The 22,840-nt window shown below is 56.3% G+C and overlaps 2 protein-coding genes across 3 annotated transcripts in view; both read left to right on the forward strand.

The window, feature by feature from the left end:
- The window catches only part of KDM5B (lysine demethylase 5B), a 68,954-nt gene extending 58,937 nt beyond the window's left edge, over nucleotides 1-10,017 (forward strand). For both annotated transcript variants that reach the window (XM_018060848.1, XM_018060847.1), the window contains 5 exons: nucleotides 3,750-4,235; nucleotides 5,583-5,694; nucleotides 6,329-6,483; nucleotides 7,560-7,880; nucleotides 8,327-10,017. In XM_018060848.1, the coding sequence (XP_017916337.1) occupies nucleotides 3,750-4,235; nucleotides 5,583-5,694; nucleotides 6,329-6,483; nucleotides 7,560-7,880; nucleotides 8,327-8,464 (1,212 nt within the window). In that variant the 3' untranslated portion in view covers nucleotides 8,465-10,017. The remainder of the gene's footprint in view (nucleotides 1-3,749; nucleotides 4,236-5,582; nucleotides 5,695-6,328; nucleotides 6,484-7,559; nucleotides 7,881-8,326) is intronic.
- Nucleotides 22,161-22,840, forward strand: part of SYT2 (synaptotagmin 2) — a 79,753-nt gene continuing 79,073 nt past the window's right edge. Inside the window, exon 1 of the mRNA XM_018060849.1 lies at nucleotides 22,161-22,326. The gene's annotated coding sequence lies outside the window, so the exon portion shown is untranslated. The remainder of the gene's footprint in view (nucleotides 22,327-22,840) is intronic.

Here is a 22,840-nt window from a genome sequence, read left to right on the forward strand (position 1 = left end):
TGTATGCTGCATCCCCAGGATTTGTTTTTGCCTTTTGACCCCCTGCAGCCATCTCCCGGACCACTTACCTCTGGGAGCTGCCCATCAGCGCTCTGTGTCTGTCAGTCCAGTTCAGTCTCTCAGTCGTGTCCCACTCTTCGAAACCCCATGGACTGTAGCACACCAGGCTTCCCTGTCCTCTGTAGCTTCCAAATCCCAGAGCTTACTCAAACTCATGTCCGTTGAGTTGTGTCCATCCAACCATCTCATCCTCTGTCGTCCCTTTCTCCTCCCACCTTCATTCTTTCCCAGCATCAGGGTCTTTTCCAGTGAGTCAGTTCTTCACATCAGGTGGCCAAAGTATTGGAGTTTTAGCTTCAGCATCAGTCCTTCCAATGACTATCTAGGACTGATTTCCTTCAGAATGGACTGGTTGGATCTCTTTGCTGTCCAAGGGACTCTCAAGAGTCTTCTTCAACACCACAGTCAAAAGCATCAGTTTTTCCGTGCTCAGGTTTCTTTATAGTCCAATTCAGATCCGTACATTACTACTGGAAAAACCATAGCTTTATCTAGATGGACCTTTGTCAGCAGAGTAATGTGTCTCCTTTTTTAATATGCTGTCTAGGTTGGTCATAGGTTTTCTTCCAAGAAGCAAGCGTCTTAATTTTGTGGCTGCAGTTACCATGTGCAGTGATTTTGGAGCCAAAGAAAATAAAGTCTCTCACTGTTTCCATTGTTTCCTCATCTGTTTGCCATGAAGTGATAGGACCGGATGCCATGATCTTACTTGAATTTTAATCTTCTGAATGTTGAGTTTTAAGCCAACTTTTTCACTCTCTTCTTTCACTTTCATCAAGAGGCTCTTTAGTTCTTCTTCACTTTCTGCCATAGGGTGGTGTCATCTGCATATCTGAGGTTATTGATATTTCTCCCGGCAATCTTGATTCCAGCTTGTGCTTTATCCAGCCCGGTATTTTGCATGATGTACTCTGCATATAAGTTAAATAAGCTGACCATATACAGCCTTGACGTACTCCTTTGCCAATTTGGAACCAGTCTGTTGTTCCGTGTCCAATTCTAACTGTTGTTTCTTGACCTGCATCCAGATTTCTCAGGAGGCGGGTCAGGTGGTCTGGCATTCCCTTCTCTCTAAGAATTTTCCACAGTTTGTTATGATCCACATAGTCTTCTGTGGGGTGCTTTTTTTTTTTCTTCTTTTTTAGATTTCACATGTAAGTGAGATCATATAGTCCTTGTCTTTCTCTGGCTTATTGTACTTGGTGTAATGCTTTGAGTTCATCCGTGTTGTTTCAGATGGCAGAATCCTTTTCTCTGTCTGTGGTTGGTAACACCCCATTGTACATACACAGCCACGCTTCCTTTCATCCACCAGTGGGCACACTGAGGTGGTTTCCGTATCTTGGCTGTTGGGAATGAGGCCGCCTTGGACATGGGAGTACAGATAATCTTTTCAAGTTAGTATTTTTGTTTCCTTTAGACGTGTACTCAGAAATGGAATTGCTGGGTCCTGTGGTAGTTCTGTTTTTACTTTTTGGGGGACTCTTCACACTGTTTTTCCACGGCAGCTGCAGCAACTCACATCCCCACTTTTAGTGTAGGAGCGGGTTCCCTTTTCTCCACATCCTCACTGACACCTGTTTTTTCTGGTCTCTTCGACGATAGTCATTTCAAAATAGGTGTGAGGCGATGTCCCAGTGTAGTTTTGATCTGCGTTTCCCTGATGGTCAGTGGTGCTAGGCGTCTTTTCCTGTGCCTATTGGCCATCTGTTCGTCATCTTTGGAGGAATGTCCACTGGGCCTCCTGCCCGTTCTCGTCGGGCTTTGCTTTTGCTGGGATGACTGCAGGTGCTGTTGCAGTGTGTGGGTTCTTCACAGATTTGGGGTCTTAATCCCCTGGATCAGGTTACAAGCTGCCAATACTTCTCCCATTCTGTAAGTTGTCTTTTCCTCTTGTTGATGATTTCTTTCCATGTGCAGAAGTTTTCTAGGCTGATGAAGCCCCTTTTAGGGTGGTTTTGAAGGCACGAAGCCTTGCCCTTCCCAGAGCAGGAGCCCACCTGCTGCTGGGGTGGAGCTAAGCGGACTCGCCCTTGGGCCAGGACGCCTCTCTAGTCTGAGCCCTCAGTGCTGCTTGGCTGCCCTCGGGATTGACGTGGGGTTACCCTGAAGTGTCTGTGTATTTTGACACGGACTGTCTTTGGCATATTCGTCCCTCCTTCGGATTGGAGTCAGCTGTGGCTGCCTGAGCATCATTCTGGTGCTTCCGAGCTGCTGCTTCCACTGTTAGACGGCGGGTTTTGCACAGGCTCGGCCTGGAGCTCTGCTCGGCTCTGCACATTGCCTGCTGGCCGCTTTGTCACCGCATCGCACCATGTGCACTGCCTGCACGCTGCTTCGTCTGTAGAAGTAGGAGATTTTCCAAATTGAGCAAGGGTTTGTTAGGTGGTTTATCCTAGGTCTTTTGGTTTCTTACCTCAACCCTCATTGATACATTTTCTCTTCTAATCCAGAAACAGCGGAGCGTCAGTCTGGCCTCACAACTCAGGTTCCTCGTCTGGTGACCGGGGGTGGATCTGATCTCGGGAATGGTTTAGCTGTGACACAATATTTTAAGGACTCGGAAATAGGGCTGGGAAAGAAACGGTTCTGTAAGCCTTCAGTCTTTGCTTCTGGTGGGGATGCTGGTTCTCAACACCTGTGCTTCCTCTGTGCTTCTCTTCAGTGAAGTGTCAGGACTCGGCTCGTCTAGCCGTTTGCTGTGAAAGGTCACTGTGTTATGTACCAGGGGGTAGTGACTTACTCTTACATAGCTACTGATCTGAATTGGTCCCCCTTAAAGCAGTTCTACTTCATGGTGAGCAGTGAATGAATCTGTAAAGCCTGGACTGCCTCACATAGAGGCCACACATGGACAGTTTGTACATATTGGTCAGGAACATGTTCGGTATCACTTCAGCTTTTTACTCTGAAACTAATTATGCTTGTGTTTTCAAGTTGCTCATACAGATTACCTGATCTCAGAAGTGAAATGTGGCTCTTGTTTTAATAGAGAAAAGACTATAGCAGGTACACGTGCCACTTCCTGCAGAAAAGCAGCTTGCTTTTGTCTGTGCCTGGTGGCCTCACAGTATGTGTGTGTGTGCGGGGCGCTTGGTGAGGTGCTCCTGCAACCTCTTCACGAGGGACCCGCTCTCACCACGTGCGGTTCATGCGTCCAGTGCACCTGTGAGGCCTGATGTTAGAGGCAGTGAGAGACACAGGCTACTGTGGCATCTGAGAGACTTTCTCATCTAAATTACCTTTCTAGAAGATCACACAAGTTACTGGAGCTGAAGACAAACCTCAGAAACTTGTACATAGACAGTGAAAAACCTGGATCTTAGAAGGGAGGTGTATCTTCTAAGAGATACACGTGCAGAGAAGTTGGCTTGGAAGAGCAGTGTGTGTTAGGTAACTGCTGACAGTGTGGTTCGCCGTGAGGCAGCCAGAGCGCCTGGTCACATGGCTGTGGGGTCGTCCCAGCAGCCCTGGAGGCGGGCACTGTTCCCGACTCCAGTTTATGCCTGTGGGCATCCCACCACAGTGAGCAGAATGTTGTTGTCCAAGGCGCCCCCACGGCTTAGTGAGGCAGAACCGGCGTTACACCCAGAGCCTGCTCTGGAGCCCTCCTCACTGCCACGCCCCGGGAGTTTGAGAAGACGGCCGAGGTCTCTGTGCCATCATCCTTTATCGCCTCTCCTTTCTAGATGGCAGCACTCGGGGAAGCTCGCGCACGAGAAATGGAAGCCTTGCAGTCTCTCCGACAAGCCAATGAGGGGAGACTGCTGTCGCCCGTGCACCATGTGGAGATGAGAGTCTGCGTGTGTCAGAAGGCCCCTGCGGCCCCCATGATCCAGTGTGAACTCTGCAGGGATGCTTTCCACACCAGCTGTGTGGCGGCTCCCAGCATTCCACAGGGCCCCCGAATCTGGCTGTGTCCCAACTGTCGGAGGTCGGAGAAGCCTCCACTCGAGAAGATTCTGCCCCTACTGGCCTCCCTGCAGCGCATCCGCGTCCGTCTGCCTGAGGGAGACGCGCTGCGGTACATGATTGAGAGGACCGTGAGCTGGCAGCACAGAGCCCGGCAGCTGCTCTCATCAGGGCACCTCGCGGCCCTGCAGGACCCAGTGGGCTCGGGACTGTTGTGTGGCAGGTGGCAGGCCGCAGCAGGACAGGTGCCAGAGACCAGCAAGGTGAGCCTGGGCCCTCTCTGCTGGTCTGCAGACAGCTCACCGCCGTGCCCCTGTGGCTCTGGGCGCTTCTGCTGCCGGCGCCTGCTGTCCTTGCAGGGCTCCGTGCTCCTGCCACGTTGTCTGCTTGCTCTGCTCCCGGTGGTCAGTCTGTGGAGCAGATTTCACCTGCTCATATATACAGATGGTTTCCCCATTTGTGTGTATGAACCTAGGTATTTTTAATAGATATACTTAATTTTTTTTTTTTTTGCTTAGCTATTTTTTTTCCTGCTTCCTATCATGTGAGTCACTGAGCAGAAAGGGAGTGTGCCTCCTTCTGTGTCTTGTTGCTTTTTGAGGAAAAATTAAGTTTTGAAGCATCTTTTGTACCATGTTGCTTCAGAGGGGAGGCAGTGGGTTTCACACTATCTGTGGTCTTGCTGCCAAAAGCCTGATTCTTAATAACCATGACTTTGGTGGCGAGGGTGGGGTCCTGTCTTCTTCCGCAGAAGATAAGAAAGTGCAGTCGGGAGTGCAGGGTTCAGTCCTCTTATAAGGCCCGCCTGACGCCTCCCCGATGCTGCGGACTCTCCAGCAGAGTCACTGCTCCTCCCTGGTGCTGCGCCAGCGGAGGCCTGTGGTCTGCAAGGGCTGCGTGAGGTCCAGGCTAGACATAGCAGACAGAGGGTTGCTTCTGCTGTATTTGTTGTCTTTCTTTCTCTTACCCCACCCCCCACCCCCCCCACCCCCCCATTTATTTCCAGCTTCTGAAATACAGTGCCTGGCACTGAGCAGATGATGTGTTTAAGTTTTTGCCTCATAGTTGAGTTGTGGCTATTCGGACAACCTAGCCTACACTGGAGACAGTTGTGTTCCTTACACATGACGTGCTGGGGAGTTTCCTTGTGTTAATAAAGAGGAAAGACACAACTGCTATTTGCTCATTTGTGGTCAAAGGACTGTTGGTTCTAGCCCCTCTGATAGGCTCTGGAGAAGGCGGGGACATGAACGGGCTGTCTGGCAGGTCCTCAGTTGGTTTACCCAAAGGGCTGCATGTCTGTGTCAGGCAGGTGAGAATCTCCCCCAGGAATCCAAGAGGCTGTGTGATCTGTTTCCATGCAGAGAAAACTGACTTACTGCCCAGTAGTGCTCTTCACCTCTGAAGTCAGTCCAGGCACAGCCAGGAAGGCCAAAGGCTTGGTGAACAGGAGTTGGCTTGGCCAGATCTGAGATGCCAAAGGCTTGTTTCAGTTTGGGAAAATCAAGTCCTCTGCTATATGCTGCCTGATAACCCAAGCTACTTCTATTAGGCTGGTGGGAGTCTTAGTCCTGGAAGAGCCTTACTGTGAGATGTTTTCCTTCCGTCAGATATCTCAGCCTCCTGGCCCCACGTCCTTCTCCTTGCCTGACGACTGGGACAGCAGAACCTCCTATTTACACTCTCCCTTCTCCACTGGTCGGAGCTGTGTCCCCCTCCATGGTCTGTATTGATCACCATCATCATGATCATTGTTGTTGTTCTGAGGGCTTGAACAGTAACAAGTGATACTGCAGCAGTTTTCTGTTGCGGATAATCTGGAACCATTGAAAAATGACTTTGCTCTTGTATGTGGGATACGTGTTACTGTGTACTTGAAAGGTGGGAGGAGAATCCTATTTAAAGGCTTGTAAGTGCAAAAGAAATAGAAAGGAAAGCTTTATATCCACTGCTTTCAGGGAGGAGTGGACTCATCCCATGTCAGCTGGTAGTTAAACAGCAAGTGATACGGTCAGATGCTCAGTCACGGGTTCACTTGTCGCTTCATTACTCAGGAGGCTTGAGGGGGCTGTTCGAGACCCTGCTTCTCTTCTGTCTCTCCTGAGGGTGACTGTCCCCGGGAGCTCTGCCTGGAGCCCCGGCCCGTGAAGAGTGCCCGGCCCTGAGACGGCTGTCCAGGCAGAGGCGTCTCTCCTGCGTCAGCGCTAGACTCAGTCTCATTTGGGCCTGTTGGGCTGTGGCTCTGGGCACAGGAAGTGGCTCCACTTGACGTGGGGAGGGTGGCAGTTGGCTGGGTGGCCCTCCTCTGCTCATGTCACAAGGAGTGTCCCCGTGATCTGCTCTGGTCTTGACACAGGTATCAGCCCAGAAGTGAATGAGCTGCTGATGGAGGCCCAGCTGCTCCAGGTGTCCCTTCCTGAAATTCAGGAGCTCTACCAGACATTACTCGCAAAGCCGAGCCCTGCACAGCAGGCTGACCACAGCTCTCCAGTGAGACCCGGCAGTGAGAAGGTGGGCACTGGGGTTCGGCGTCACCCCCTCTTGATAGCACAGGCACGAGACGCTGTCTCTGATCCAGGAAAAGATGCCGACGGCGGCTGGGCTCACAGCCTGGGTTCTGGAACTGGTTCTTAAACCACTGTGTGAAAAGCTTTTCTTTTTCATAAGGCGCTTCTCATCATTTCCATGTGATAATAGCTAGAAACAGGATAATTCTTGTGTAAGAGAAATCCTGTTAGATGAAAATGTAACTACAGCTGGAAAGGCTTTCATTGTCGAGTCAGCGTGTAACAGATGCGGTAGCTCTGCTAAGCGGAACCTGACAGCTGTTGGTAGGACCAGGTGGCTAGACCAAGAGGGCCCGTTTCTGTGCTTCGTTCTGTTTGGCTGCCCCACAGGATCTTAATACCTTGACCAGGATCAAGCCTGTGCCCCTTGAAGTGGAAGTAGGGAGTCCTAACCTCGGGAGCTCCCGGGAGCTCCCGGGGGGCCTGTTCCCAGTGCTCTCTCCCTTAAGTGCGAAGGCCCCGTTTCTCAGCAGCGTGAGGTGCTGCCGCTGCTGCATCCTGCTAACGGAATCGCTGACCCCTGAGGATATAGTCGAAGCAGGAAGACAGCATAAGGGTAGACCCTGGCGTTTAGGATTGATTTTTATTATTTCAATACCAAATAGGGTAGCACATTACCAACTGTGTTCAGTTAAAAGCACCTTTTTTCTCTAAGGGGCGGAGATGTCCTTTACAAAGGATGGTATCGGCCTGGTTTCTTAGCCATCTGAGGGTCAGCATCTCCCAAGAAGCTCTGTGGACGTCAGGCATTTGCTCGTGTGTCTGGCCTCTCCCGCCTCCCGGCACTGCTGGGCTGGTGTGAGGCAGTTCACGTTGGTGACACGTTTGTCCTCCAGTGTTTGATGGGCTGAACGGCGAAGTTAGGTGGTCCTGTGGGGTGGGGTGGGCGAGGCCGGGAGCAGGGGCAGCCTGTCTTGGTTTCGTGGGGCGCACCTGTTGCTCATGCCTGCGGGTGTTGACACGGCAGCTTTAGTGAGAGGCAAGCCGTGCCCTAAACTGGGCTTGCCGTCTTCCTCCCAGAGTGACGGCTGCCGAGGGAAGCGAGACGGAGCCAGCGGCCTCGAGAGCAAGCTGAAGAGACGCCTGGAAAGAGAAGGCCTCTCCAGTGAGCGGTGGGATCGAATCACCAAAATGCGGGCCCCCAAAAAGAAGAGAATCAAACTGAGCCACCCCAAGGACACGGACAGTCTCAAGTTAGAGAGAGAGTGTAGCTATGAGTTGGTCCCCTCTGCCGACACGCAGTCCCTGCCCTCAGACTCGTCCTCCTCGGAGCAGGAGGACTCTGAGGACGAGGACGCCATCTGCCCGGCCGTGAGCTGCCTGCAGCCAGAAGGAGACGAGGTCAGTGAGGTTTGGGCCGTGGAGGACGTGTGTTCCCTTAGCTCAGAACCCTGTGAGCACCAGCTCGCCCGGCCGGGTCTCTCTCCTGCTTAGCTGCCTCGAGCCCGTCTGAGTGGATTGCTCACCCTCCCCCACTGGTGTCTCTGCTCTCTCAGCGCTCCTGGGTCTCCTCCCTTTTCTCGAAGAAACTCTTCCTCTGCCCTTTCCTTTCCTGCTCCTCCGGCTCTCGCCGCCCGGCGCTCAGAAGGTGGGGGGGTGCCGCTGTCGTCCCTTTGCTTACTTGTCACGGGGCGACCTGTCCTCGCCCCGCGCAGCCACCGCGTGGAGAACAGCTCAGCGTGCTCGCCTGGGCTGCCGTGCCGGAGGTCCCGTGAGGGGCAGTGGCTGCCCCAGCCGCCAGGCCTCTTCTCCCCTGAAAACCCCGTCTCCCTGCTCTCTGTAACCAGGTGGACTGGGTCCAGTGTGATGGCAGCTGCAGTCGGTGGTTCCATCAGGTCTGTGTTGGTGTCTCTCCCGAGACGGCCGAGGAGGAGGACTACGTGTGCGTGCGCTGTGCGGAGACGGACGCGCCGGGCCGGAGATAAAACCCGCAGAGCCCTTCTCAGTCAGGGCTTGGCCCGGGGACTCCCAGTTTCTCAGCAAAGCTGCAGGACTGGCGTTCAAACCAGCCTGTGAACGGTGCTATTTCTATTCCTTACGGGATCATTTTTCCAGAACTCTTTGAAAAAAAGAAAAAAAAAAAAACAAAAATTTTTTGACACTTTTTGTATTTTTTTCCTTAAGAGCTGTTTGTGGTTGTTGAGGTTTGAAACGCTGACTGTTTTTGCAGGGGTTCCCACCAGTTTGGAAGGATTGGCGCTTGCACCTTCTCATGTACAGCATGAAAATCTCACCTCTTCCTGGGGTTTACCGGCTGAGTCCAACTCGGTTTCAGTGCCCAGAAGGGCCCAGTAAATCCTCATTTGAGGAATTTCTCTCTCGTTTACTCTGTTACCATATTGGGGAGCTTAAGTTTTTCACTTTTGAGGTTTTTGTTTGTTTTCTTTATCCACTTTTGTTTTCCTGGTAGACTAGGTTTATTTATCTAAGCAATAACTTCATGTTGGTTTCAGTGGCTGGAATTAAAACCAAACAAACTTCCAAACAGTGTGGTGCTTTAGCATCCGGCGGATGTCCGAACACAGACGTCTGGCTTCTGGTGTCACTGGAGAACTGGTGACAGAGAAGAGGCTGCTCCCTAAGCACCTGTCACTGCTGTTCTGGCTCTCCGCACCCCACCCCCCGCCTGCTCATTTGGAAGCTTGTATCAAGTGTTGCGGTTTATATTGTGGAATAAATCCTTGGTCCTAACGTAACACTACCTGCTGGTTATTCAGAGCCATCAGCCTACAGCTGCTTCTGCCCCTACCTGTGGGCCGTGAAGAACCCGAGGGGGGCTTGCTTTTGCCTCTGCCCACCCAGGGGACAGCAGCAGCTGGTGGTAGCCTGCAGATATTAGGGAATTCTTCTGTATCCTGCTCTGTCTGGTGGGCCACATGCCTCCAGTCCCCGCTAACAAAGACCCCCCTTTCCTCCCGTCTTCACGCACCAGAACCTTCTAGAAAGCCATGCTGTTTTTAAATACGCTTTCTCAGAATGCTGGCGGATCATTCTGTCCGTGGGTCAGTTCCCGGCCTCAGATGAGCTCTCCTTGGGGGGATGATGTCTTTATTTGAATCGACAGGAAGTTTGGTTTCAGGTTAGGACCTCAGAAGGCATCCTCACGGAGGCCTAGGAGAAGGGGGCTCCAGGGAGCACTCGGGAGCAGCCAGGCTCCCCTCCCATCGGCCTTCCTCTCTGACTCGCTGCTGTTCCCGATCGTAGGTGGGTCCCAACCTTTGCACACCTTTTCTTCTCAGAGGACCCTGTTCCGCACTGGAGAAGACGTTCTGGTGAACAGACTCTGGCTTGCTTTTCCTGTCCTGTTGCTAATGCCTACGTTCCCTACATTCTATAGCCATAGACCGGAAGATGGGTGGAAACAGCGGTCTTTAATAAACACCAAGAACAGCAGCAGCAGTCGGTGATGTAGCAGAGATTTACATGTGTACTACTCCCTTTTATGCAATTCAGTTAATTAAATTTCTTTAAGAATGACTCTGAAGCGTCTCCAGTTTTCCCAGAGTTGTCTTCATATTTCTCCTCATCTTACGGGTTTGTGGGGCCAGTGGAGGAGACTGTCCAGAGTGTGGTCTGGCGTTAGAGCAGTTTGATTTACAGTGTTGCGCCAGTCTGCTGGTCTTGGCCTTTTTAAGTGTCCAGATCCTTGGAGCCCCTGGCGTCGGGGGCAGGATGCTGACTGTCCCAGTTCCACAGAGAGAGGAAGCTTAAGGCCACCCTGCTCCTGGAACAGAGCCTTGCCTGTGGAGAGCTGCTCTGCCCGTCTGGGCTGCCCCTCTCCTGCCCTGCCAGCTTTGCCGCTTCACCTGGAGGGTTGTACATGATTCTTGACAGGAGCACCCTTGGTGCTAGAGATTCTCTGCCCCTCGGGGATGGGGGAGGCAGGAGTGTGTGGGAGCTGCCCCTCCCCGGGTGAGACCACTGGCCCTTCACACATGATGGTGCTGCAGTTGCGGGCGCATTGGGTGCCAGCTGTCAGCTGCTGGTACAGACCCCGGCCTGCTGTGTCTTCAGCCCTGCCTGTGGCCGTGCGGCGTGAAGGCGCACGCCTCCTGGTCACCCTTCTGAGGGACGCACCACGGCCCTGGCGGTCGTGTGTGAGCTCTGCGGCTGCAAAGACCGTCACACAAGCAAACTGACCCCTTCCCGTCTGGTCTACAGCCGCGTGAGGAGGAGGAGGGCCGAGTGAGCCTGGCGTCTCCGCCAGGAGGACCTGTGGACGGAGGGCCTGGTGCGCTGCTGCCTGTGGCGGCCAGTCGTGTTTCCTGGCAGGTGAGGCTGGGGCTGCTCGCTGAGCGCGGTGGACCCCGCCTGCGTGTAGACTGTCCTGGAGGAAGACTGGGGTGTGGGCGGTCTGTGAGCAAGGTCTGCCTCTCTGCGCTTCATTCCAGCACCCTGGGAGTAGGGACTTGTTCACCCTCAGAGTGGACCTGAAGCCAGAGATGCCGCCTGTGCTTGGGGTTGGTGGGAGCCTGCTTCTTCGTGCCTGTGAGCTCTGGTGACGGGGCAGAGGCGTTGGTGAGATTTGGGGTGCTGTGGCAGACGTGTGGCGTGTGACCCACTTGGGTTGCTAGCACACCCACCATAAAAAGGAACACGACCTTGGGGTGCCTGGACGGGGGTAAGCCTGTGCACAGCGTGGGTGCCTCCTGGAGGGCGTGAAGCCTGGCTTCTCTCTACCTCTGGTGGAGCTCTTGTCACAGGCCTCTGCCTCTCCTTTGTCTCGCTGTGATGCTGATGGATAGCCCGGCATTCTGCTTACACCCTCTTCCGGCTGGAGTCCGCCTTGGTTGGAGTTCACTGCCCGTGGGTGGTGGTCCGGGCTAAGTCCTTTCTGGGTTTCCCAGCTTGTGACAGACTGGAATGGCTCACAGATAACCGTGTCCTGCGACAGGAGGCAGGTGCACAGCAAGGGTTTCCAGCCCGTGCCGATCGCCGTCCAGCCACTGAGCCAGTCTGCGCTGGGCCTCGGCCTGTGTTGGGATGGCCTTGCCTCGGTGTAGCGATGCAGACAGCACAGCCCCCCCACTGGGCTTGACCTGTTGGGGAGGGCGCCGAGGAGCAGTGAGGAGCCCGGCGCCCCGCCCTGAGCAGCCAGGGGGATGGCTCCCGCCCTCCACCCTCCCGTCCAGCACGTGGCTCCTGAGAGCCCCCCTTGCTCCTCAGGGCAGTCCCATAAATCCAGTTCCAAAACACAAGAGTCCATGTGTAATGCGTACATTTCACTTCTTCCAAATTGATGTGTACCGTGCCGTGTTCTGAGACTGCTCGCGCAGGTGCTGCCCCTTCCTGCCCGCGGGGGCGGGGCCTGCAGATGGCGGCCCAGCCCCCTCCTCTGGCTTCAGCTACTTGTTAGGAGGAGGGGCAGCGCGGTGCTCTTATTCTCAGGAGGACTCGCTGAGTTGGATGGAGGAATGGGATTGCGAGGCCGTGGGCCTGGTTCAGGTGAGTAAGAGGCCAGAGGACTATTCTGTTTTCCTTGAACTGGAACACAGGGAAAAGTTAATGGCTTTTCTCAGGGAGCATGGTTATTTGCTCTATGGAAAATAAATGCCCAAGACACCATCTCCCTGGAAGCAAATGTAGCTCCTACAAGCCGGATGTTGGGGACGCGGCGGGGGCTCAACCAGTGGCTCCTTTCTGCCCGTGATCCCAGCAGGAACACACACGGGAGGCCCCTCGTGCGCAGGCCAAGGACTGGGTGTCGGATAGTTTATCAGAAAGTCAGCGGGTGAAAAGGGACGCTTCCTGTTCCCTGAGTCCTGTGTTCATCCACTTAAGAGGCTAAAACTGAGGAGATGGCAGCCTGGGGGCGAGGGCTTTTCTCCACAGCGGTCGCCACGCATCATCCATGATGCTCAGGGTGGGCTTCCAGTAAAACGGATGAAGAATTTAGCCATTGTATGAAGGAGTTTGGCTTTCAGAATTCAGACTCTCTTCCTGCAATCTTTTGTAAGTTTCGCCCATACTTATAAGCAGTTCTGTCTAGTTTTTATAAAAGCAACTCTTCACACTCAGTGGTTTATAATATCATAATGACGGACTTTCCTGGTGGTACAGTGGGTAAGAGTCTGCCTGCCAGTGAGGGCACACGAGTTCGATCCCGGGTCTGGGAAGATTCCAGATGCCTCAGAGCAACTAAGGCTGTGCACCGCAACTACCCAGCCTGCACACCCAGAGCTATGCACACGGCAAGAGCAGCCGCTGCGACGAGAGCCCCACACGCCATAGCGAAGAGTAGCCCCCGCTGACTACAAGTAGACAAAGTCGGAGCGCAGTAACCAGGGCCCAGCACAGCCAAAAATTCAAATCGTCTAAAATTCATGGCTACAGCTAGGAATAGGCGAGACCACAGAGGGCCAGCTGCAGACCCAGAGAGTCCGGGCTGGGCGAGCCTGCGTGGCGAGCTGCGTGTCCTGCCCTGGTCCAGCCCTGGTGAGGCTGCAGGATCCCGGGACACTGCTTGGTGCCCTCTGGCTGGGGCCCACCGAGGCTTCTGTTCTCAGAGCGGGTGGTGAGCACCTGTCTCGAGTCAGAGCGCCAGCAGGTGGCAGCCCCAGAAACCCAGGTGGGGTGAGCCTCCTGGGCCTGTGTCTGCTCTAAGCGAGAGCTCTGAGCACATGCCTAGGGCTGGGAGCCCACTGCGTCCCTCTGCCCCTGCCCCGACGCAGCAGCTGGGGTCGAGCAAGACGACCTCGCTCCCAGTATCGATGGGATATGAGCCCTGTGGCCCTGGTGGTGCGGGGCTCCAGGTTCTCCACGAAGCCCCCTTCTCCCTGTGGATAGCAAGGACAGTGGCAGCAGCGTGTCTGTGACTGCTGGACTTAACCACATGCCTCTGTGGGTGCCGGTGAGGCCGGGGCCTGCTGGGCACAGACCTCCCAGCCTTGTCATGCTCGAGACGGTCCAGTTGAGCTTGCAGTGGACATGGCTGCCTGGCCTGTTTCCTGAGCTCTAAATTTCCACCCCCCCACCCCCACCTTCCAAGGAACTTCAAGGAGCAGGAGTGAGCAACATTGAGGGTCTTGCTGCATCAAGGCGGAGCAGGGTCCAGCGAGCAAAGCGGAGGCTGCTGAGCAGGAACGAGAAGGCGTTTCTGGGAACCGAGTGCACGGCCAGCAAGGCCCTGGCCGCTGCCCGAAGTGCCCAACCCCGCACCGCCTGCTCCTGGTGCTGGCGGAGGTTTCCCTGGTTGGATTGGCCGGGAGAGAGAGAAATAGGGACTTAGTCAGTCTTTGGGGTTCTTTGATGTTACCGAGGCTCCCACACATGCTTCCCCAGCTTCAGTCTCTGGAAGATGGGGAGAGCGGGATTAGGGACCAAGGCCTTCGGTGCAAGGAGCACCATTTACCCGGCAGAGGTCTGCAATGTGCTGATGGCGACCCTCCCCGCAGCTTCCTTCCCACGGAGCCCCCCAGACTGTCCCCTGGAAGTAGCATCGGGGTGTGCCCTGCTCGGCAGCCAGACCCAAGCCCGTGTCCTGGAGACAGCCAGACCGTCCCGCTGTGCTGGGGCCTGCACGGCACGGAGAGCTCCACAGCCCCCGGGTGCCGTTCCTAGGGCTCCTCTGACCTGAGGAGCTGTTTCTCTGTGGGTGTGGGGCCTTCACCCTTAGCTTCAGAGCCTGAAACTGGAAGCAGGTGGGTATTAGTCAAGGGGGATCCTCCAGGTTCCTGTGAAGGCTGTGCCCCCAGCCTGGCTTTGTCGCGGGTGACAGCAGCTGAAATCGCTGAAGACACCCTCAGGACGAGCCTGCAGGGCTCTTGGGGGGCGGCAGAGGGCTGGTGCTGGGCCACATTCCTGCCAGGTCCCTGAGCGCGGCCTCCCTGACGCCGTGCCCCTGCAGCCTGGGGCCCCTTAGGGATTCCGCTCTGTTTGGGGGAGACTTAGACGTGGACTTGAGATGGGGCCCTCAGGCCTCCTGCCCGAGCTGCCGGTGGCCCTAGTTCTGGGCTCCATGCGAGGTTAGTAGATTCGGGGCGTACAGAACTTGGACGCAGTCCCCGAGAAGCTGAGTCCAGGGCAGAGGGGCCTGTGGAAACAGGTCTCTGGGACTTTTTGGTCTTGGCTTCATCACTGATGGAGTCAGGAGAGCCGCCCTTGGGTCCTGTCACCCCCACACTGACTGTGTGACTGTGCTGAGGGGGAGGCTGGGCCCACTCACCTCCCCCGGTCCCACCCAGCCCCCACCTCAGAGCCCTGACTGCAAGCTGTTCTGGGGCAGGGCTCCTCTGAGCAGGGACAGGCCTTGCCTCCGAGGGGGACCCTTGGGTACAGACTCTGCGGTGAATGGAGGAGACATCTTCAAGGACCCCCAGTGTGACCAGAAGGAGATGTATGTGTGTGGTGGGGGCAAGCAATGATAAGAAACAAGCCAACACAGTCCTTAATACGTGCTCTCTGAAAGCTGAGCCTGAATTCACCCCCTCCACAGCCTCCTGCGCAGCCAGCACCCCTGTTGTCTCCCAGATGACACGCAGCCGCTAGGACTGCAGGCTCTCCAGCCGGTGCCAGGGGGCCAGACGGGGCTCACGCCCACAGTCTGGGCCCTACACTCAAGGCGACAGGCCTCTGTGTGCCCTTGAGCCTCGCCTTCGCGGGCTGTGGCTCCCCAAGGCAACGAAGAACTCCTGAACCCTCCCCGGCCAACTCCTGAAGCCCTCAGAGGCTGTGGGTTTTCTCCCACCACCACCAGCGCAGTGCAGCTTACGGAAGCCTTAGGAACTGGCGGGACGCTGTTTTTCTCCTGAACTGGTTTGCTTACTTCAGGCAGGCGGGAAATGCACTTCAGCTGTCTTATTAAGCTCCAGGCATCTGCGGCTTCAGGGTGCAGGGACCCTGCTGATGGGGGCCACCTCCCCCGTCGCACTCTGCCCTCACCCTGCACCTCCTCCCATGGTTGGCAAAGGCACGTCACTTGGCACAGGCCAGGCATATCCATTGAGATCCTGGCAAGTGAGCAGGAGAAAACAAGACCTTTAGTGACGGGAGGGCGGCACGTCCAGGTGACTGGCCTGGCCTGAAGCAAGGCTCTGTGGTGGTTGTCTTCTCTGGACAGAAGCCCCATCAATGCCCACAACCCAGAAGAAAAGACCCAGCTCACCAGGCCACTCACGGACCTAGCTGCACACACACAGCAATATTTCGGACCAGAGGCAAAGCAGACACGCCAAGCCCTGCTCCAAAGACGAGGCTTAGGCTCAGGTCCTCTCCTTCCTGAATCTTGCTGTGGTGGGCCACAGGCTGAGTGAGGAAGCTTCCAGGCTCACTGTGTGTCCTTGGGAACATCCGTCTGCCTCTCTGGGGCATATGAGGACAGCCGTCCTGAAACTTGCTGGCCAGAGGTACAGTGACAAGCCCCGGCTCCAGCGCAGCCCTCTGCGGGTGCCCCCCGCCCCCCGCACCGTCCCGTGAAGTGAGCTCGCCGCTTGGTGCCCAAGCCTGTGGGCGGTGAGCTGAGCCCAGGCTGAGATTGAACCCAGGCAGCTGGGCACCACAAGCCACAAGGGCCAGTCCCCCTGCAGGCCCCCTTGGGCAGTCAGCAGGGGAGGGGGTCAGTGTGGGCCTCCAACCACCTGACGTGAGTGGGTTGACCGGGCTCCTGTGTGTAGACGCCCTCAGCGGCCTCTGCTCACTGGTGAAGAGAACCTGAATGACCTGAGCCCACCTGCCTTGGCCGAGCCCTCGCCCCTGACCTTGCGTGACTCCCCCACCCCGGCACAGTGGCCCCCGCGCAGGGATCTTCCTGTTGCTGAAGCCTCGTGGCCGCCTGTTGTCAAGACCCTTCCCGGTGTTCCCGCAGCCCCCGCCCCAAGCCGCAGCGCCTCAGCGCCTCAGCAGGTGCTGAGGTCTCCGTTCGACGGAGACACAAGACACCCTGCTGCCACCCTGACCTGCTGCTGCCATCTGGAGGCTCCAGGAGGCCACCTGGGTCAGTCACTGCAGGACTGCTGCCACCACCCCCTCCCGGGGAGTCGGGGGTCTCAGGTGCCACAAGCTGCGGGGGGTGTGCCAGTGCCAGCCTTGGCGCTCCCGGCCCCCGGCAGGTGCCAGACAGCATCTCCACTGGGGGATGGGGTGAGGGCACGCGGGTGAGGCTGCAGTCAAGGGTGTCTGGCTTGCTGCAGATGTGCAGAGGCCCAGGGAAGGGCGGCGGGGCAGCCTGGGACACCCCGGCCAGCTGAGTGTCTGTCGAGGCCTCTTCCCCCGCAATGGCCTCTGCACTGCGGGCCGCTCCGAGACTCAGCCTCAACACATGGACACTTCATGGACTTGGAGATGTAAAGGGCCTCAGTGGTTTGCTTCTCACTCCCCTCGATGGTGGGTGTCCTGCGTCCTGAGAGCCGTGCTTGCCCTTGGGAAAGAAGAGTTCGCCTGGTGGGGCTCCCAGCTCGGAGCACTCAGCAGCACACAGCCTCTTCCGTGGATTCAGGGAAGACGGGGGCTGTCTGGGGAAGGAGCGGGGTAGCTCAGGAGAAGCTGCTCCTCGACCATGGCGTGGGGGCCTCCGCTCAGAGGCATGCATTTACCTGGGACACCAGACTGGCGGGTACTTTGCTGATGAAGGAGGAATATAAAGATAAAACAGAGTGTTTATTACTATTATTCCCTTTGAAAAGAAAAATCATGTTTGCTTCCAGAAAAGTCAGATCAAAGAATGTAAAAAGAGGAAGTCCCCATGATATTCACGAGGTCCTGTGATCTGATCAAATCTGAGATCATCTTTGGGATTTGTTTCACTTCCTCTCTATGCCAGGTATGGTCCTGAGAATCTTAAGATGTGACTTTTCTAGCAGTATAAAATTAGAGAGAAGTCCTCCTCAACCCTCCCTGTTCTGTGGTATTTGAGTTTTATTGGACTCAGTTGTTAAAACTTGATTGTTTTCGTTCATTGCCTGGGGAATAAATAGGCCAGTCACTCAGTCGTCTCTGACTGTTTTGCGACCCCATGGACTGCAGCACGCCAGGCCTCCCTGTCCATCACCAACTCCTGGAGCTTGCTCAAACTCATGTCCATCGAGTCGGTGATGCCATGCAACCATCTCATCCTCTCGTCCTCTTCTCCTCCTGCCTTCAATCTTTCCCAGCATCAAGGTCTTTTCCAATCAGTCAGTTCTTCGCAACCAGGGGGCCAAAGTATTGGAGTTTCACCTTCAGCATCAGTCCTTTCAATGAGTATTCAGGGTTGATTTCCTTTAGGATGGACTGGTTGGATCTCCTTGCAGTCCAATGGACTCTCAAGAGTCTTCTCCAACACCATTCTTTGGCATTGCTTTTCTTTGGGATAAAGTGACCTTTTCCAATCCTGTGGCCACTGCTAAGTTTTCCATATTTGCTGGAATATTGAGTGCAGCACTTTAACAGCATCATCTTTTAGGATTTGAAAGAGCTCTGCTGGAATTCCATCACCTCCAATATCTTTGTTCCTAGTGATACTTCCTAAGGCCCACTTAACTTCACAGTAAAGGATTTCTAGCTCTAGGTAAGTGATCACACCATAGTGGTTATCTGGGTCATGAAGATCTTTTTTAATATATTCTTCTGTGTATTCTTGCCACCCCCTCTTAATATCTTCTGCTCTGTTAAGTCCATACCGTTTCTGTCCTTTATTGTGCCCATCTTTGCATGAAATGTTCCCTTGGTACCTCTAATTTTCTTGAAGAGATCTCTAGTCTTTCCCATTCTATTGGTTTCCTCTATTTCTTTGCACTGATCACTGAGGAAGGCTTTCTTATCTCTCCTTGCTATTCTTTGGAACTATGCATTCAGATGGGTATATCATTCCTTTTCTCCTTTGCCTTTTGCTTTCTTCTCAGCTATTTGTAAGGCCTCCTCAGACAAGCATTTTACCTTTTTGCATTTCTTCTTGTGGGGGATGGTTTTGATTACCACCTCCTGTATAATGTTACAAACCTCTGTCCATAGTTCTTCAGGCACTCTATCTATCAGATCTAATCCCCTTAATCTATTTCTCACTTCCACTGCATAATCATAAGGGATTTGATTTAGGTCAAGCCTGAATGGTCTAGTGGTTTTCCCTACTTATTTCAATTTAAGTCTGAATTTGGCAATAAGGAGTTCATGATCTGAGCCACAGTCAGCTCCTGGTCTTGTTTTTGCTGACTGTATAGACCTTTTCCATCTTCAGCTGCAAAGAATATAATCAATCTGATTTGGTATTGACCATCTGGTGATGTCCATGTGTAGAGTCATCTCTTGTGTTTGTTCATCACATGTGGAATAAATAATTATAGTTCACTTAGCCAGCTTCCTGGAGGAGTTGGCCTTCATTGACTGTTTAGAGACCTTTTTTTAAAATTAAAATTTAAGATATTATGCGAATAGTGTGATACTTAACTTTATCCATGTTTCATTTTTTGGTTCCATCTAATGAGTTAATGTCTTTGGTATTAAAAGCATTTTTATGCAATAGCTAAGAAATTAAGTGGAGTTGAGTATGAAATATATTAGTGTAAGTAAAATTAAAATACCTCTAAACTTGGTGTGTCTACAAATCAAGTCAGATAAAGGTCACTAAGACCTGAGTGGCAGGAATTGCACAGAAGTTTTAAAACCCTTTGCTCTCTTACAAACAGGGAGGCAGGTGCCTCAGTGGAAGCCTCACCAAGGTTTGTTGAATTGTCAGAAGTGATGCAAACTGCTCCAGAGACTGACAGGGTGTATGGGGCGTGGGGGGTGCAGCTTTGGGGGCATGTTTGTGTTGGGAGGGGTGTGAGGAGAAAGCAGGAGCTGGGAGCTGCTGAGGCCTGCGAAGTGATGGCCGGCTCGCCCTGCTGGCTCTGCTCTGTCTGCTCAAACGACAACAGCAGAGCTTTGGAAGATTCTTGAGGCAGAGACATCCTCAGAACACAGTGGGGGTGCAATCCAAGTGCCAGCAGACCTGCGAGAGATGGAGATGGGCACAAGCAGGATTACTTAAGCAGCTGAGTTGGCCAGTGGGTGGCTGAGGGTGCAGGGGGTCTGGGTCCCCAGGGAGAGCAGTGATGGGGGAGATACCACCTTCCTCTGGCCTGCCTCCGGCTTGAGACAATTGGAAATGAAACAGTAGGAAGCTCTGTTCAGCAGAAAGTGGTGAAGCCGAGTAACCAGGGGATTGTAGGCTCGTTCTCCCTGGAGAACCCTCCAAATTAGGCAGCCCTCTCCTACCTTCATGGGTTCAAACGGTATTGCACAGAGACAGAGCGATTGCCTTGATGGCCTAGTTGAGCAGCAGTTCAGCATCTAGGGTTGACCACAGGCTCTTCCTTCAAAGGACGAACAGCTAGAAAGCAAAGTAGTAACGCGGGTGGGGGGTGGGGGGTGGGCATCCCTCCCACCCTTTTCTCAGCTCCAGAGCCTGGGGAATGGGTGCCAGGGGTGCTGAGCTCCCAATCAGGCTTGTAGCTGACACTATTGGTCCTGATGGATTAATGTGGAGGCCGTGGCCAGGAACATCGCATTTTTCATTAAACCAAACTGACTACAGCCTAGACTCTACATAGTCTAGGAGGCAGGCCAGCCCCCTCCGCCCCTGGGTTCTGGGCTCATTCAGGAGGAGCTCTGACAGCAGGTGGCACAGGTTTTGACTGGAGTGGCAGGCAGGGAGGCAGCCCAGTCGGCTTGGCTGGGTTCTGTGCCAGGAGACTGCAGCCCTCTCTCCCGCCTGCATTCTGCCGATGTGTCACCAGCTGGGGACCAGGAAGGACAACTCAGGCCCTCCAGCGAGGCAGCAGGTCCTAGGATGCTGGCCAGGCTGGGCAGCCTGAAGGTGTCAGCTCAGATGCCTCTCCTGGTCTGGATTCAGATTCCACTGCCCCTTGCCCTGTGCGTGGGGGTGACCTCCAGGCCTCGGGCACGCACAGCTTCAGTCTCATCAAGGACCCGGCAGGCCTTCCATGCCCTTGAGGCAAGCTGGCTGCTACGGCCTCCATGAGTGACAGGGAAAAGCCCAGCTCCTCTCCCTGCCCTCCTCCCTCAAAACTTACTTTCATTTTTTCCCGCCCCGCCCCTCCCCACCGCCCCCCCCCCCGCCCCCCTGCCCCCAGGCCGCTGGGTATTCCCCTTCACTCAGGAAGTGTTACTGAGAACTGAGGTCAGGTCAGGCGCATTCTGGCGGGAACCTCTCTGGGCATCTCTGGGAGAGGCAGATACTGCCCTCTGGTGATCAAGTTGACTCCAGGCGAACTCGTGAAGATTGAGATGCTCCAGACGCTGCAGGAGTTCCAGATGCGGAAGGGAGAGCAGCACCTGGTGCTTCCCCCTCCCCGCCCCCCGCCCCGGCCCCTTCCATGACTGTCTGCAGCTACTTGGCCATAGGACCATTTCGGGGCTGTTTACTCCCTGCAAACCACCCCAAACCCACCTCCGCTCTGAGGCCAGCCCGTGTGGAAAGCCCTGTCCTGTGATACTTGGTCCTCCTCCGCTCTCTTCTCCCCCACCCACGCTGTTCTGTGAGCCGCTCCAGGCACCTTTAACACCTCCCAAGGGTCCTCCTCTTCCTCACCAAACCTCGAGGCTCAGAAACCCCTCCCTCCAGGTGACAACTGCAGGTAGAGGTGACCTTCCAAGGAGGAGGACGGCGAGGAGAGGGGCTCAGAGACCCCAAACGGCTACCAGGGCTCCTGCGGCCCGTGATGGCGCCTCGAGCTGCAGTGGATTTGGGACATTGAGGGGGAGCTGGCACGAGAGAGACAGCCCCTCTCGAGTGAGGACCGCGAGGCCCGGCTCCCGGTCCGACCCTTCCTGACCTTGAGCGGGAGTCCGGGGTGGGCTCTGAGAGCCCAGAGATGCTGCGCGTAGGGCACTCGGGTCTGCCCCGGCCCGGCCCGCCCCGGCCCGCTCCGGCCCGCCCCTTCTTCCGCCCCGCCGCTCCTCGTCCCCTCCCCCTTCCCGGACTCCGCCCCCTTCAGGCAGGTTCCCACCTCCAGCCAGTCTCCGCCCCCTCCGTGGGCCCCGCCCCCACTTCCTCCCGCCCCTCCGGGCCCCGCCCTCTCCCCGGACTCCGCCCCTTCTTGACAGGTTCCCACCTCCTGCCAGGCTCTGCCCTTCCCCGACCATCCGGGCCCCGCCCTCTTGGCTCCGCCCCTCCATAGGGGCCCGCCCCCTCCCCGCCCTTGCCCCGCCTCCACCGCCTCCTGGCACTGCAGCGCGGGTCGTGCGCCTCCCTGCCTCCTGCCGGTCTCCGCCCGGTCCCGCCCTCATTCGGGCCCCACCCACGGCTCCTCCGCCGGCCCCGCCCAGGGCTCGCCCCTACCCGCTCCCCGCACTGCAGCGCGCCCCGCGGATGGGAACGTCCCTCACCTCCTGCCGGTCTCCGCCCGGCCCCGCCCTCCTCCGGGCCCCGCCCCAACCCCCGGCCCCGCCTCGCGCCCCCATCTGGGCCCCGCCCTCGGCCCCGCCCCTCCTCCGGGCTCCTCCCCCTTCCTCCCGCCCTTCCACCGGGCCCCGCCCCCGTCCCCACACCCTCCCCGCACTGCAGCGCGCTCGGTGGGTCGCGCGTCTCCTGCCTCCTGCGGGTCTCCGCCCCGGCTCCGCCCCATTTCCTCCGGGCCCCGCCCCGGCCCCGCCCCCATCACCTCCCTGCACTGCAGCGCGCTCCACGGGTCGCGCGCCTCCCTCGCCGCGGCGCAGGCTGCAAGCTCAGCAAGTCTTGCCGCAAAGACACTCCGGCCGAGTTGGGGCCGGGGCGCCGCGGGACTCCGGGCCGAGCGGACGCCCTCTCGGCCGTCGCCGGCAGCCCGCCGGCCCTCACTTCGGGGACGCGGGTCCCTGCTGGCTGGCTACCTCGGTGAGTCGTACCGCCGCGGTGAGGGGCGCCGACCGCCTCCTCAGAAGTTTCTGCTCCTCACCAAGGGGCCGCGGGTGGGGTCCGCTCCCGGGGGCGGGCGGTCGCGGAGCTTTGAGGCCGAGGGGCCCGGGCGCCCGCACCGTCCTCTGGGGGAGTTTGCGCGCGTCCAGATGAGGCGTCTGGGGAGCCGGACCCGAGCGGCGCGGAGCCGCTGCTCTGCGGGTTTGGGGCGGGAAGAGGGGGCAGTTTCCACCCTGGCTCCCCCGGGACGAGCTGCGGAGCAGAGGGCCGGGCCCACTCCGCTGCGCCCCCGGGCTCTGAGCCCCCGACCCTCTTTCCCGCGCCTCGGAGACGTCCCCACTCCCGTCTCGCTCCAGCCGAGGTTCTCCTCGCCCCCACCTCAAGCTTCGGGGACCCCCGGCCCCGCCGTCGTGGGGGGAAGCAGGGAGGATCCTGAGCTCCAGGAGGCAGAGGCCCTCGGTCGGGGAGCCGGCGCGGATGCAAACCACAGGGG

Source organism: Capra hircus, chromosome 16 (assembly GCF_001704415.2).
Source record: "Capra hircus breed San Clemente chromosome 16, ASM170441v1, whole genome shotgun sequence".
Taxonomy (NCBI): domain Eukaryota; kingdom Metazoa; phylum Chordata; class Mammalia; order Artiodactyla; family Bovidae; genus Capra; species Capra hircus.